Below are 14,940 nucleotides of genomic sequence, written 5' to 3'. Positions count from 1 at the left end.
CCTATTGCTCTTTCTACTTCCAAGCATAAACCTCTCTCTCTCTCTCTCTTTCTCTCTCTCTCTCTCTCTCTCTCTCTCTCTCTCTCTCTTTTTCTTTGTCTCTCCCTCTATCTCTATCTCTGTGCCTCCCTCTCTTTCTCTGTCTTTCTACCTCCCTTTCTCCCTCCTTCTGTCTCTCTGTCTCTTTCTCATTTTGCTAGGTTCAACATCCTTTTCTGCCTAATCTTCATTTCCATTTATTCAACTGCAAGTTGAAACTGCCTTCCTTGCCTTCTGCCTGAACTTCAGCTCAGATGTAACCTCCTAGACTGCTTACAGAAATTTCCTTACTAGCCTCTTCTTCACTGTCCTGGCTTAGGAAGTGGAAATTTTCATTCTTGGTGTGAATCAAAAAAAAAAAAAAAAAAGACAAAACAAAACATCAGATGTTAATGGACATTCCTCAGACAAGGACCACTTCCTCTGATCCCAAGAATCTCATTTTTGTCAGCTTCACCTAGGTTTTCCTTTCTTTCTGATGATGCAGGCGCTCCAGAAGTTTTAATCTGTGTTTTGTTTTTACTTTTTGCAACTTCCTACCAATGCATTTTTCATCCTCTCCCTGCCTGCTTGCCCTGGCTGTACCTCACACATTTAGGAATTTCCTCCAATTCCTACTTTCAGCTTGGCATTTTACTCTCTATGCTTTACAATTCTGAAAAATCTCACTTCTACAACTGGCCCCCTTAACCCTGGCATCCCATCACTTCTAAGTCTTTTGAAGTTGTTGCTGTTGAAGTATGAATCTATAAAGATGGTTGATAACGTCCAGTTTAACTCTGAGGTCCTACAGTTCCTCATCTATGTTAGTGCTATGACTTTAATCATTTCCTGTCCAACAATGAATGGTGGCAACTAGATAGATAAGAGTTTTTAATGCAAAAGGTGATCTGAAGCCTCCACTCAAAACAGGGGTTACATTCTAATCAGAGCTAGAGTTAAGAATAAACTCTAGAAGCTATTTTTGTCTTGCTTTAACCCTGTCCTCTGATATATTTTGACCATCTTTTCTTTTCATCATTAAGCTCTATAATTCACTTCAGTATTAGATATTGGTTTCTGGTTACTATATTTTCTTTCATTTGGATCCCACATTGGGTTTTAGAGGGAAAATATTTTTTCCCTTTAATCTTATGTTTCTCATCTCAGACCCAAGGGAAATGATCAAATGGAAGCCAGGCTTATTTTGTGGAAGAGCAAATTTCTTAAGTAAGATTTTCTTCACTCTTGCTTTTTTTAATGGAAAAAAAACGGGGGTGGGGAGGGAGAGAATGACTTAGTATCTGTGTGTTTTGTCTACACATTGCCAAATATTCAAATACTTGCTATGTTGTAGACACAACATAGGATTGCCACCTGGGGACATCTGATAACTTCTCACCATGCAGAATGAGTCAAATTGTCTCAGGACCTGTGAAATTCAGCAAACATGTATTAAGACCCTACTATGTGTGGAGCACTGTGCAAAGTAATACAGAGATAAATATGCACCAATCATGAATGAATATCGCTGTCCAGCAGGATGCTAGGAAAAGGCTTAAGTAGTAGGGGGAGAGGTTAGAATGAAAGTGCACGAAGAAGGGCTAAGTGATCCATTCCCATTTGACTTCTAAAGGCAACACCACCAGAAAAATAGCTGTTTATTGGCAAAAAATTGGTGCCAACTTTGTGTAAATAGCTATTTACAGTCAAACTCAATTTAGCACTTTACATAGAATGGCTAAGACATTAGAACCAGAAGGCATATTTTTAATTTTTTTTAATATACATTGCTTTATGAATCATGTTGGAAGAGAAAAATCAGAACTAGAAGGAAGAACCATGGGAGAGAAGAAAAAAATAACAGAAAAAAGAAGTGAACATAGCATGTATTGATTTATATTCTATCTCCATAGTTCTTTTTCTGGATGCAGTTCTTTTTTTTAAGAGGGTATTTTTAGAGATCATCAAGTCTACTCTTTCATTTTACATCTAAGGAAGATGAGATCATACAACTAGTAAGGTTGGCAGATTCAGGACCCCAAAATTAGGTCTTTCAAATCCAAGTCCTAACCCTTTTACATTATGCCTTGATTTTTCCTAAATTGGGTTTTAGTTTCTCCTTTTATCCGTTATTTTTGACTGCTGTGATAGTGGCAAGGCAGGAGGGAAAACAGGATGGAGATCAGGCCCCTAAAGGACCCCTCACCAAATAATCTCACCAAATTTTTGACTCCAAATGGGACAGTGGACATTACAGAAAAAGAGAATGACTAAAATGGTGAGAGGAAGAGAGGCCACTCTGAGAATCATTTGAACAAACTAAGACTATTTGCTTGAGAAAAATAGAATAAAGACAGTGCATGACATGAGAGCTGTCTTCAGATAATTGAAGAGCTGTCATGTGGAAGAACGATTAAATTTGTTCTGCTTGGCTTCAGAGGGCAAAACCAGGAACAATGGGTGGAACATGTATGGAGGCAAATTTTATCTCCATGGAAAAAAAAACTTCCTAACAATCAGAGCAACCTAAAAGGGGAATGGGCATCCACAGGAGTCAATGAACTTCCCCACCTTTTGTCAGGGATGTGGTGGTGAGGTGGGGAGAGGAATCCCATTCAATGGTAAGTTAGATAAGGTGAACTCTGAGATATTCCCTAACTCAGATTTTGTGAATTGTAATCCCAAAGTCGCAGCTATTCAGACTCACATCCTCAAAATAGAAGTATCACAAGGAGTCCCTAATTCTCCTGATTGCTTTGGAGACACACATCCAGTCTAATAAGCATTTATTATTAAGGACCTACTCTGTGCTAGACATTATGCAAAGGGGATAGAAACATAAAAAAAAAAAAAGGCAAAAGACGGTGCTTATTCTCAAAGAGCTCTGGCTAATGGGAGAAGTAACATTTAAGTACCTAGGTACAAACAAGATATATCCCTGATAAATTGGAGATGCTCTCTGAGGAAAGACACTAAGATTAAGGAGAAAATTTAATCTCCTCTTTCCAGCTTTAAGAATAAACTTCTCTTGGATTGCTTTTAGTTATTCAAAAACTAATATTAGAGGCAGCTAGGTATCACAGAATCTCTAGAGTCAAGAAATCAAGTTTCACTTACTAGCTGTGAGACAGCTCTCTTAAAGAAAGAGAAAAAAAAAGAGAGAAGAAAGGAAAAAAAGAAAGAAAAAGTAAGGAAGGAAAGAAGAGAAAGAAAGAAAGAGGGAAGAAAAGGAGGAAGGAAAGGAAAGAAGGAAGGAAGAAAATCATCCTTGATTTTTCATCCCCTCACCTTCTACATCCAATTATTTGGACAATTATAATGTTCATCTACAAGTTTCTCTCCTCTCCATTCCATCCTCCACATAGCTACCAAAGTATTCTTAGAAAAGTACAAATCTGACTACATCATTCCCATATTAAATAAATTTTGGTGGATTTTCATTGCCTTAAAATAAACCATAAACTCCTCCATTTGGTTTTAAAAAGCTTTCACTAACTGGCCTAGTTAGGTGGTGTAGTGAAGAGAGTATTAGGCCTGTAATCAGGAAAACTCATTTTCCTGAGTTCAAATCTGGCTTCAGACATTTTTTAGCTATGTTCCTTCGCATAATCACTAAACCTCAGTTTCCTCATTTTTAAAATGCCTGATGAAAGAAAGGGCAACCACTGTAGTATCTTTGCCCTAAAGAAGGGTCATGGAAAATTGGACATAACTGAATAGCAATAACAATCCAACCAAGTTACTCCTCACACACATTTACTGAATCTCCTATCTCTATTATTTTGCACAAGCTCTCTCTATCCCTGGAATATATTCCCTCTTTTGCCTTATTGATCAATCAAATCAACAAACACTGATTAAATTTCTGTGATGTGCTAGATACTGTGCTAAGTACTAGGAACATTGAGGATACAAGACAAAAAGCAAAACAAAAAAGCAAAAAAAAAATTAGTCCATTCCTCAAGGAACTGGTAAAGTTCCTTTCTTTAAGACTCTTCTTCAGTTCTGCCTTCTACGTGAAGCTTTGTCTCATTGTCCCAACTGTTAGCCCTCCCCTCCCTCAAAATACCTTGTATTTATTCTATATATATATTTATAGGTCTAGATATAGTCATACACACACAAGGTGTCTGGAAGAGAGAGTAAGTTCAAGGGCAGGGACTATTTCCATTTTTTTGTTGTTGTTAGCTCTAGTGCTTAGCACACTGCCTGTCACATTATTATAGTTGCTCAGTAGATGCTTAGTGATCATCGATTGATTGAAAGAAAGGATTCATGGAAGGCTGTGGATCTTCATGGTTCATGGAAAGAGGGCAGACAGGAAGGGAAGGGAAAAAGGAGAAAGGAAAGATGGAAAGAGATAAAAAGGGAAGGAAAGATGGAAAGAAAGAGGTAGAGAAAGAAGAAGGGAAAGAAGGAAGGTAGGAAGTATGGAAGGAAAGGGAGAGAAAGTAGTAAAAAGGAAGGAAGGAAAGAGAGAAGGACAGATAGAAAGAGGGAAAGAGAGAGAAGGATGGAGGGAGAGGAGAAAGGAAGGAGGAGAAAGAAAGATTTCTTTATATTTTAAAATAGGTACAGTCTTTAATTCATAGAATCTCTGTAGTTAAAGTAAGACTTGAGTCCAAAGGTCTTCCACACTCTCCCCCTTCACCCCTCCATTCTTGAATAAAATTACTTAAGCTTCAGCCTCCTTGTCCTTTCTGCTATGGATGATTCTATTTTCCTGTGTGTGTATCTGTATGTATGTGTTTTCTTTTACTTTAATTAACATTCTTGGAGTTTTTATCAGGATGTGAAAACAACCGACTGGTTTCAGGAATGGCCAGATTCCTACGTGAAGCACATCTACAGTTCAGAGGACAGGAACGCACAGAGGCACCTGAGCAGCTGGGCCATGCGCAATACCAACAATCACAACTCCCGCATCCTGAAGAAGTCCTGCCTGGGAGTGGTGGTTTGCAGCCTGGACTGCTCTGCCGAGGAAGGAAGGAAGATCTACCTGAGACCAGCCATCTGCGACAAAGCCCGGCAGAAGCAGCAGAGTGAGTCCGGGGGCTGCCCGCGCTCACTCCTGGCTACTGCTAGCCTTGTCCTAATTTGGACCGCTGCAGTAAGGCTATCTTGGGGGCTTTCACCACCAAGTGTTTTTCAATATCCCAACAAGTCCTTTCCTCTCTCAGATAATTACACGGTGAAATAGATTACCAAAAGGCTCTTTTCTATCCAAAGCCGCAGGAACATAGATTCTGAGCCGATCGATCATCTAGTCTAAATTCCTTATTTCACAGACGAAGAAGAGGCAATGACTTATCGGATGTCATAAAACAAGCAATAGCAAAGCTAGGATCTTCCCCCACCCAGTTAGCTCCATTAGTGTCACTTCTTTAGGATGAGAAATTATCTGCAGAAGGAACCTATTAAAATTCAAGCATGATATCATTCATTAATATATTAGCACAAGAGTTTATTAGATTTTGTACTTGAAATCTTGGAAAAGATGTCCCTGAGGGAATGTGAGTGGTAAATTCTTTTTTAAAAATTTTTTTCAATTAACAAAACTTTGCTTTCTTTCTCTCATCTCTCCCTAACTGGAAAGGAAAAATCCCTTGTAATAAATATGAATAGTCAAGCAAAATTAATTACAGGATTAACCATGTTCAAAAATGTATATCTCATTCTATATCATGAGTTGATGACCTGTTTGTCAGAAGATCTATATCATGTGTTGTCATTATTCCTCTGGAATCTTGATTGATCATTGCTTTGATCTGAGTTCTTTTGTTTGTTTTTACACTGTAATTATTATTTCATGTATAAATTATTCTCCTGATTCTGCTCCCTTCATTCTGCATTAGTTCAGTCACCCCAGGTTTCTCTTAAAGTTTCCCTTTTCTCATGTTTTATGACACATCAGTATTTCACATTTAAATACTATTTTGCCATTTCTCAAATTAGTTTCCAAATCTTTTCCAGGAAGAAAAAGAGCTATTTGGCAGGTAAATTCTAATTGGAACAGGGACAAAATTTCCTATCAATCAAGTCTTTGGTTGAAATCTCCAAGTTTGAGAATCATGATGATGCCAGTAAACAGTGTACTTAATTTTAAAGTCATTTACTAAACTAGACAGCACCATAAAATGTCCAGTTAAAATGCTTAATATCATATGGATAGATAGCTGACCTCAAAGTTAAGAAGACAGACTCAGAGTCAGCTTCTGACATGTACTAATATGACAACTAGTAAAGTCATGTAACCTCCTACATCCCAGGCTTTTTTCTGAGACAATAAATTGCAGAACGGTGGCCAATCTGCATTATTAGAAAGCATTTACTTGCAGGGTGTTCCCTACATCAATAAAATCAAAGGTCCTGTCTAAAATATAGAATGCAAAGACTCATGGTTTGGCAGAACCAAACTACAGTAAAGTAAAAGCTGAAGAGATGAAACCCCTCTGCAAGAAATGCTCAATCCCTCATCACTCCCAAACTGCAAATTGGTGCCATTCAGTGGTAGATTTTTTTTTAAAGGACCTTTCTATGGCTGCTCACTAAATAACCTACCTGCTCCTATAAGATCCTAGAATGCCCACATATATCCTTAGAGCTAGAGGGACTTTCAGGGGTCATTTGAGTTAAAACCGCTCAATTTATAAGTGAGGAATTAAGGCTGCTTTAGGTTAAATGAGGTGCCTAAAGTCAGATAGTAAGCAATAGCTAAGATTTGAATTCAGGTCTAAATCTACTTATTACTCTTTCTGCTAGACCATATATCTTGACAATGATATAGTGGATCAACACTGAACTGAAAGCCAGACAACTTGGGTTCTTGTCTCACCTTTGCCTTTTCCTAGATGGATCACTTTGAAAATGTGTCTGGTTCTTAAGTAAGGGGTACTTTAAACCAAAGTTTACTAGCTACTTGATAGATTTAATGAGGTCCATAAATTTGGAAAGAAAAAAATGTATCTTTATTTTTACTAGTCTCTAATTGAAATTTAGCATTTCAGAATAAATTTCTGAAACGTTTAGAAAAATTGCACATGTTTAACCTATATTGGATTGCTTATTGTCTTGGGGAAGGCCTCGGAGGGGAGAAAAATGTGGAATACCAAGGTTTTGCAAAGGTCGATGTTGAAATTATTTTTGCATACATTTGAAAAAAATACTATTTAAACAAAAGAAAGGAGATGAGGATAGGATGAATAGGCTTCACCAGACATCAAAGGGTCCCTGACATAAATAAGATTGAGAACTCTTAGACTAAAATCAATGTCCACAGTTGCTTCCTCTAGTTCTTGTATTCTGTGATTCTGGCCCTCTTGGGTTAGAAGAAGTTTTTGTACTTATATTTATATTTTCTAAGGGCAGTCATATTGCACTAAAGTTTTCCTGATAACTTCACTGGCTGGCCATGACTATAGGAAAAACTATGAAGAAAAGGGAATTGAAGCCCTAAAATTCCCTTTTCCTAGCTTCATCACACCCCTAATGTGCATTGTCCTGGGTTCATGCCTGATTTGTACTAAAAGGCTCTCAAGACAGGGCCTGAGGACACTCAATTTTAGTATGACTTTTACTCTCTGTATGATTTCTCCAGAGGTATTTGCATTCTAAGACACATCTTTAATCATGGATGAAAAGGTCTATTCTCCATTAAGAGAATTTCAAGGATGAGGGAGCAATGAGGAAAATATCTGGGAAAGCTTAAGTATCCTCTGAAATTATTCTAGGTAGAGAGCCACCTCTCTGCTTATGTATAACTCAAATGGTTAGAAGAAGCAATGAAAAGTTCAATGAATTGGGACTCAGGGAATCTAGGTTTTTTAACACCCAGTTCTGTTGCTTACTGTTTGTATAATCTTGAGCAAATGCCTTAACTCTCTCTGAGTTTGTCTTCACAAATGTAAAATGAAGTGAGGGAGAAACTAGCTGACCTTTGTGTCCACTTCTTCTAGCTCTTAAATCTGAGCTCCTATGTGACTATGACATAACCATAGTCTAAGCAAGGGATTTCCAACCCTAAGGGGTAGAGATTTCCAGATACCTGAAAATATTTTGAAACATTTCCACCCTTTTCGAGTGGAAACATGAAATATAGGGAGGACCTATGACTTGAATGTAGGTAAGGTTGATTTTACCCTACTTAATTCCCTCTCTCTTTTTCTTCTGGAGAGGCAACTGGGGTTAAATGACTTATTCAGAGTCACACAGCTAAGTTAGTGAGTGCTAAGTGTTTGAGGCCATATTTGAACACAAGTCCTCCTGCAGGAACACTGCAGGATCGGTGCCCTATCCACTGCCCATCTAGATGTCTTTTTTCTTTTTTGCAGGAAAACGGTGTCCTAATTGTAATGGTCCTTTGAAACTCATTCCTTGCCGTGGCCATGGAGGCTTCCCAGTTACCAATTTCTGGAGGCACGATGGACGCTTCATCTTTTTTCAGGTTGGTTTAAAAATATCTATAACAACCATAACCAGACCAGAGAATTTAATACTAACACAACTAAAAAAAAAAAAGAAAAAGAAAAAGAAATGATGGTGTTTTAATGAGATTGTTAAATAAGCACAATTAGGGTCGTGTCAGGAATGACAATAAAGCAAAGGATGTTAACTCCACAGGCAGTATGGGATAATAGAACACAAATCAAGCTTAGCATTATAAATCATAATTTTCTAGTGTCCAAGTTTTGTTATTTCCTAATGCTATGACCTTGGGGAAGCCTTTTAATTCTCTGGATCTCCTCAGTTTTCTCATCTGTCAAGTGAACATAATAATCATCAACTTTTTAACCTGACAGGATTGTCTCAAATGTCAAAAAAATTGTAAAAATATTTATAAAAATATAAAGAGCTCTATCAATATAAGATATTACTCTTGTGATTAGAGGGAGAGCCTAGAGGCCAATGAACCAGGCTAGGCTAGATTATATAGAAATATGCATCTGATGTTTAATCTACATAATAATACATATTTGGATCTATATATAACCATAAGGCTTTCAAAACTTGTTCTTACTAAACAACAGATAGTTAGGAAAAACATAACATAAACATAAAACAAAACATAATAAAAAAACATAAGCATATTCCTCAAATTTTTTGCCAGATAACCTACTAAAAAAATCCAAAGGGATTTATACAGCTAACTTCCCACCTCCTCCAGTTCTGCAGGAGATCTTAGACCAAGACTTTTATGTAACATATATTGACTGGGTGCCTTTTGATGGCCCCAGAAAGTCTCTAAGACTTAAAACAGTAGATGAGTCACTATTCAACAAAGAATATGGGTTGTTTCCATACCAGGAAATGAAATTTTAGGTTAGGATCAAGGAATAAAAATTCTTGGATTGGCAGCATACTCCTAGGACAACCTGCTGGTGAACTGTGCAGTCAGCTTTGAAATGATTAAGCAATAATTAGGCGTAGAAGCAAGTTTATTGAAATGATTCAGGAGAACCAATACAAAAGTATTGGATGCCTGGGAAGGCTGCTTCATTCTTCTCAAGGGGTAAAAAGGAAGAAGGATCAATTTCTATCTTGGGGCTGAATGGATTAATTTTTTTTATTACATAAAGAATTATATTTGAATTCTGGTTTATGAGAATAATGAATAGAAGAGAAGAATATCTAAAATTCTGCTGTCATATAGCCTTTTCTCTTGGTGTGCTAACTAGTCATAAAGGCAAATTAAATGAATTAGAAACTTTGAGTAGCTGAAAACTTTTTGCGTTGTTTGTAAACAAAACATCTCACTTGGCTGACAAAGCCCCTGCCTCTTACTCCATAATGCATATTTATCCATCTCTGGCACTTATTCTATGTACTTCCCAATCCCAAGGCCAACTAATAACCAAATAAGAGTCTCTGACAAAGAGACTGTGCATGTAAGACTTAAAATCCCCAGTCATTCATATCATTATCACACAATCACAGAATTTGAGAGTGGAAATGAATCTTGGTAGCCAACTTGGCCAATCTGCACACAAAAGAAATCTCCATCATCACGTACCTGCCAACTGGACATCCAGCTTCTGCTTGGAGACATACAAAAACCTACTAGCCCATCCCTTATTTAAACAACTTTAATTTTTAGGAAATGTTTCCTGACATCAAGACTAAATTTGTGGGTTTACAGTTTCTACTTATTACTCTCAGTTCTGTTCCATGAGAACAAATAGAAAAATTCCTCTTGCATCCACACAACAGCCCTTCAGATACTTCAAGACAGCCATCATATTCCCCTAGAGTCTTCTCTTTTCCAGGACAAATATTCCTCATTCCTTCCTTCAACTGATTTTCACATAACATGGACACTCAAGGTTCTTTCTTCCCTCTGACTTTACCATTTATTAGTCAAAAGGGGCACATGACCATCCAAGGCCAGAAACAAAATTAGAGGCTGAAGCAAGACGGTCAATGCAGAAATCTCATACGGCATCTTCCTCCTCCTCCTCCTCTTCTGCCTCTCCCAAGCTGAAGAAGAGCCTAGGGACTAAGGTAATTTCTCCTCTCAATTCCTTATGTTAAAAACTGGTAGCAACTTGTCCCCCTTTGCCATAATAACCCTTTACCCCAAACCTCCATCTTTCCAAACACAGAAATATTCCTCTGATGTTTTATTTGGATAATAGTAATACAAACTTGTCACTTTATAGTCCTGTAAGTTTTTTGAAACTTATTCCTGACAACTGTTCTGTGAGGTAATCAGGAAAACCATAAGTATATTCTTCAGATTCCTTTATATGTCATTTCCTTAAAGAAAGTTGAGGGACTCTATATCATGCTCCCCCATCTCTGTGACCCTGAGCTCACTGGGTATGGTGACATAAGAACTGGCTTCAAAATCATGAGTTCTGGATTCAAATATTAGCCCTTGGGCAAAAGTTTGAAAGGGACCATGGAGATAATCCATTACAATCTCTTCATTTTACAGTTATGAAAATAGCCCTAGGAAATTAAAGGGATGTCCAGAGGTTCCATAGTTAGTGAGTAGAAGAGGTATTGGGACTTTTAACTCAGTTCTCTTTTCTGTCTAATATTCCTTCCACTATAATAGCTGCTTGTGAGTAAATGACACTCTTACGGAGCGTTTTGTTTCTGCTTCAGAAACAGGCTTTGTATCTGCCTTTTTTTTTTTTTTCAGATTTTCTATTTCTCTCTGTCCCTGTATATCTATGTTTTCATCTCTCTATCCCCATATCTCTCTATCTTTTTTATCTGTATATATTTCTGCCTCACCTCTCTGTATCTTTCTAAATCTCTTATTTCTATTTACACACACACACATACACATACACACACCATAGACACTGAAGGACTGAGTCTTTCTTTCAATGTGCCTCTAACAGAAAACCTTGGAACTCCCACAGGACAGATAAGCAACAAAGAAATAGAAAGAACACTGATGATAGGTGTGCTAAACTGAATGAATTTTTCTGGAGCTTCATTTTGTTTTGTTTTTTTTTTTCTCAGATGATTGATTCATCCAGAAGTTAAGGTCAAAATTAGGGGAGAAAAATATCCTGGAATAATAGCTAGCTTTTATATACTGCTCTAATGTTTGGAAAATGTTTTATAAGTTTTACCTCATTGTTGTTTGTTGTTTCTCCTTCATTCTCCAAGAGGATCATGACATCAGGGAGGGGATGACATGACATGCAAATGAAGTGGATTTAAGGGAAGGAGGGTTGGGCAAGGTCCCCTGCCTCACTTTCCCTTCCAGAGAAATCTGGCTCTAGGGACCAGATATAGATCAGAAAGATGGCCCTGGATGCAATAGGAGACTTTGGCCTTTTAAGCTAAGATTTTCAATGGGTCTTAGTTTGTCTGAGATCACACTCATTCAGTGATTAAGACTAGGTAGCAATTGAGGCAAAGAATCTGATCCTCACAACAATCCCAAGAGGTAGGTGCTAATTTTACAGCTGAGGAAACTGAGACAGATAACAGTTAAATGATCACATAATTAGTAAGTTTAGTATCACATTTGAACTCAGCTCTTCCTGATTCTAGGTCTAGAGTAAGTCTATTCATTGAATCCACCTGTCTCTAGAAGAACATAGTCATAGAAGTTTCATAGATCTAGAGTTTGAAGGCCATCTAGTCCAGTCCTCTTGTTTTACAATAAACTAAGTCACAGGGGAAAAGAAATTCAGAAAGACTGGACTTGAAGTTTGAAGACTTGGATTCAAGCCTATCTCAGCTATTTACTCTCTCTAATCTTGGATAAATTAATTACTTAACTGGACCTTGGGGACTTGGATCAGATTGTCTCTAAAGCTCCTTCTAGTTTGAATCTATTATCTTATGATTTGGAAAGAGTAGTGGATGGCTTAAGGTTCTAGTTTATAGCTATGAGACTTTGAGCAAGTTATTTTCTTTTACTAGGGGAAACATCAAATTGTTTCTTTTTTGCCTTTCTGTTCTCAGTGACAGCACATTTGGCACATTTTAGCACATTTAATAAATATTAATTGTAACAATCTAAAGTATTAAATTGTGAGCTTCTAAAGGACAGGGACTATATTTTACCTTTCTTTGTATCCCTTACACTTAGCATAGTGCCTGGCACATAGGAGGTGCTCAGTTAAGATTCATTGACTGAGTAGTTGAATCCATAAAATGGAGGAGATTGAAGATCATTTTCTAAAGTCATAATATCATAGATTTAATGTTGCAAGTAATTATAGATGTCATCCAAGCCAACTCTCTCATTTTATGGATGAATAAACTGAGAATTTATCTAATACCATACAGGGAGTAAGTAATGTATCTGGGAGCTGATCAAATAAGAAAGCATAAATAAAGCTCTTCATAAACCTCCTACCTATCATGATTATTGTGAGGATACAATGAAATAATATTTGTAAAGTGCTTAGCACAGAATCTGGTACATAGTATTATGTAAATGTTAGCTATCATTATGATGATCAAACCTTAAATTACTATATATTATTATAGTATATAATATTTTTATTTTAATATAATTATTATATATAATATTTGATATATATTAAAGTACTATTATTATTATTATTCAATTCAGGGCCTTCAAGGCCAGATCCAGAATTCCTTCTACCACATCCCTGATACCACTCAACATTTCCTTCTAATTAACAATTTATGAATCTGTCTAGTTTGAACCAAGACAGTTTCATACTGAAATAGAAACATCCTAAACCTCTGCTTCTACATCTTGACCTGGTGTATCTTTTTTTTTTTTTTTTTTTTTTATTTTGCACGGCTCACAACCTAAGCATGCAAGGAATGAGAACAATCAGAAATAATCCCAAACCAATTTGCCTATTGGTATAGAGTAACTCCTCATTGTTTGGGGTAGGTTATGTAAATCTGCTTAACTTATTAACATGACTGTTTCTTTTCCATTTTAGTCCCTACCAGGTGAAACCCAAAGTCAAGAAAGTTTACCTTTAACTTGGTCTTACCAAGAAAGCTTCCAATTGTCCAGTAGTTGTAATGGGCATTTAATCGATAACACACCCCAGAAGAAGCCTCTGGATAATTGCCTTTCACTTACCAAGAATTATTATTTTGGAAGAACCTCACAGCTAGTAGAGCCTTTGGTGAACTCAGAGTCCACTAAGTTGTATGAGAAATGCAAATTGACCTCTAGTCGGATTTGCACCAGTGGAGAATTACTTCAGCCATCTCACTCCGGGGTCTACTCGGATTACGGAGATCTTCAGAACTGGAATAGGAATACAGGCTTGGGGGGCCCTCCCGATTATGATAATTACTGTCCTGGCTATTCTTTCCCTTTGACCAGTTGGTCTTGTGACATCCCCCCTCCACTGAGCTGTATGGAAGCAGGCAACCAGCAGCTGTCCGGCGAGAAGTCAGTGGCCAAAGCTAGCTACCACCCCTTCAGACCCAACTCGGCCGTGTCTGGGGGGGACCTGTATGAAGAGAAGCTGCACGTGGATTTTAATGGCTATTTCCCCACTGCTAGGTACCACTTCCCTCAGGAAGACCCTTTTCTCCTCAGCTACACTCCTCACCACCAGTACTCACTTCCAACCAAGGGGAGCAAATGGGACTTGGATGAAGAAGTAAAATGTATGTCTTTGGATCATGATAACAGTGAAATGCTTCTAAACATCTATCCTTTAAGATGATACCAGACTGACCCTGCTTGTCGGCCCACTACCCTCAAATTTCCCCATCAAAATATAACCAAACAAAAACTTGTACTATGAAAGGGAACAATGGGCAGTTCTTACTTCTCTCCACTAATCTTTTGGGCACATCCTTTATCCCGCTGTGTTGGCCCAAGCTCAGTTTTTTTGTTTGTTTTTTGTTTTTGTACATCAAGATCTGTAATATCTGGTTACTTCCCCTTAGCATTGACATATCCAATACTTCAGATCTAACACCATTTCTCAGCATATCTCTCAACAGCTGCTTGAAAGAAGCATGGGGGAGAGAATGGAGAAACACATGGGGAAGGGAGTAGAGATTATATTATCCAAAGCCTTTAAAACTGTATCTTATCCTACATTTGATAATAAAATATTCTTATTTGTCCTAGCTTGTCCTAGAGATTTGTTAGACAAAATTTTGTTTTACACTGAGATAAAAAAAATAATAAATAGCCTCAAAAATACAGTATTAAATAAAGAAACTGGATTCCAATTCATTCATCAGGGATCAAAGAACACATAACATGATGAAGCTGAATCTTTAGGTCATCACTGTAGTCATCCTCATCTTGCCATATTTTAAATCTCATTTTTCTACATATTGCTGTATACCAACATATGGTGTAGAAAAGAGAATATTATACTTAGAATCAGGAAAACTTGAGTCTAACTCATATTGATTAATTATGTGGACCTGGGCAAACTCCATCTTTCCCAACCTTATTTTCCCCTGTGCTGTGGAATAGAACTAATAGTAACT

The 14,940-nt window shown here is 37.3% G+C and overlaps 1 protein-coding gene across 1 annotated transcript; it reads left to right on the top strand.

Moving 5' to 3' along the window:
* Positions 1 to 793: 793 nt before the first annotated feature.
* On the top strand, positions 794 to 14,568 carry GCM1 (glial cells missing transcription factor 1). The gene is made up of 5 exons (XM_051996699.1): positions 794 to 844; positions 4,811 to 5,063; positions 8,352 to 8,464; positions 10,375 to 10,518; positions 13,413 to 14,568. The coding sequence occupies exons 1-5, from the start codon at positions 794 to 796 to the stop codon at positions 14,154 to 14,156; spliced, it is 1,305 nt and encodes a 434-aa protein (XP_051852659.1). The 3' UTR covers positions 14,157 to 14,568.
* The last annotated feature ends 372 nt before the right edge of the window (positions 14,569 to 14,940 follow it).

The sequence above is a fragment of the Antechinus flavipes genome, chromosome 4, assembly GCF_016432865.1.
Source record: "Antechinus flavipes isolate AdamAnt ecotype Samford, QLD, Australia chromosome 4, AdamAnt_v2, whole genome shotgun sequence".
Lineage (NCBI taxonomy): Eukaryota > Metazoa > Chordata > Mammalia > Dasyuromorphia > Dasyuridae > Antechinus > Antechinus flavipes.
The sequence above is the reverse complement of the archived record's forward strand: the minus strand, read 5'-3'. Positions and strand labels throughout refer to the sequence as shown.

What these genes read in the sequence shown, in the direction of transcription:
- GCM1 (XM_051996699.1), top strand. Translation starts at nt 794, where the DNA reads ATGGTTGATAACGTCCAGTTTAACTCTGAGGTCCTACAGTTCCTCATC. An exon ending in GACGCTTCATCTTTTTTCAG is followed by an intron (nt 8,465 to 10,374) that starts GTTGGTTTAAAA and finishes ACCATTTATTAG; the next exon opens with TCAAAAGGGGCACATGACCA. An exon ending in AGAAGAGCCTAGGGACTAAG is followed by an intron (nt 10,519 to 13,412) that starts GTAATTTCTCCT and finishes TTTCCATTTTAG; the next exon opens with TCCCTACCAGGTGAAACCCA.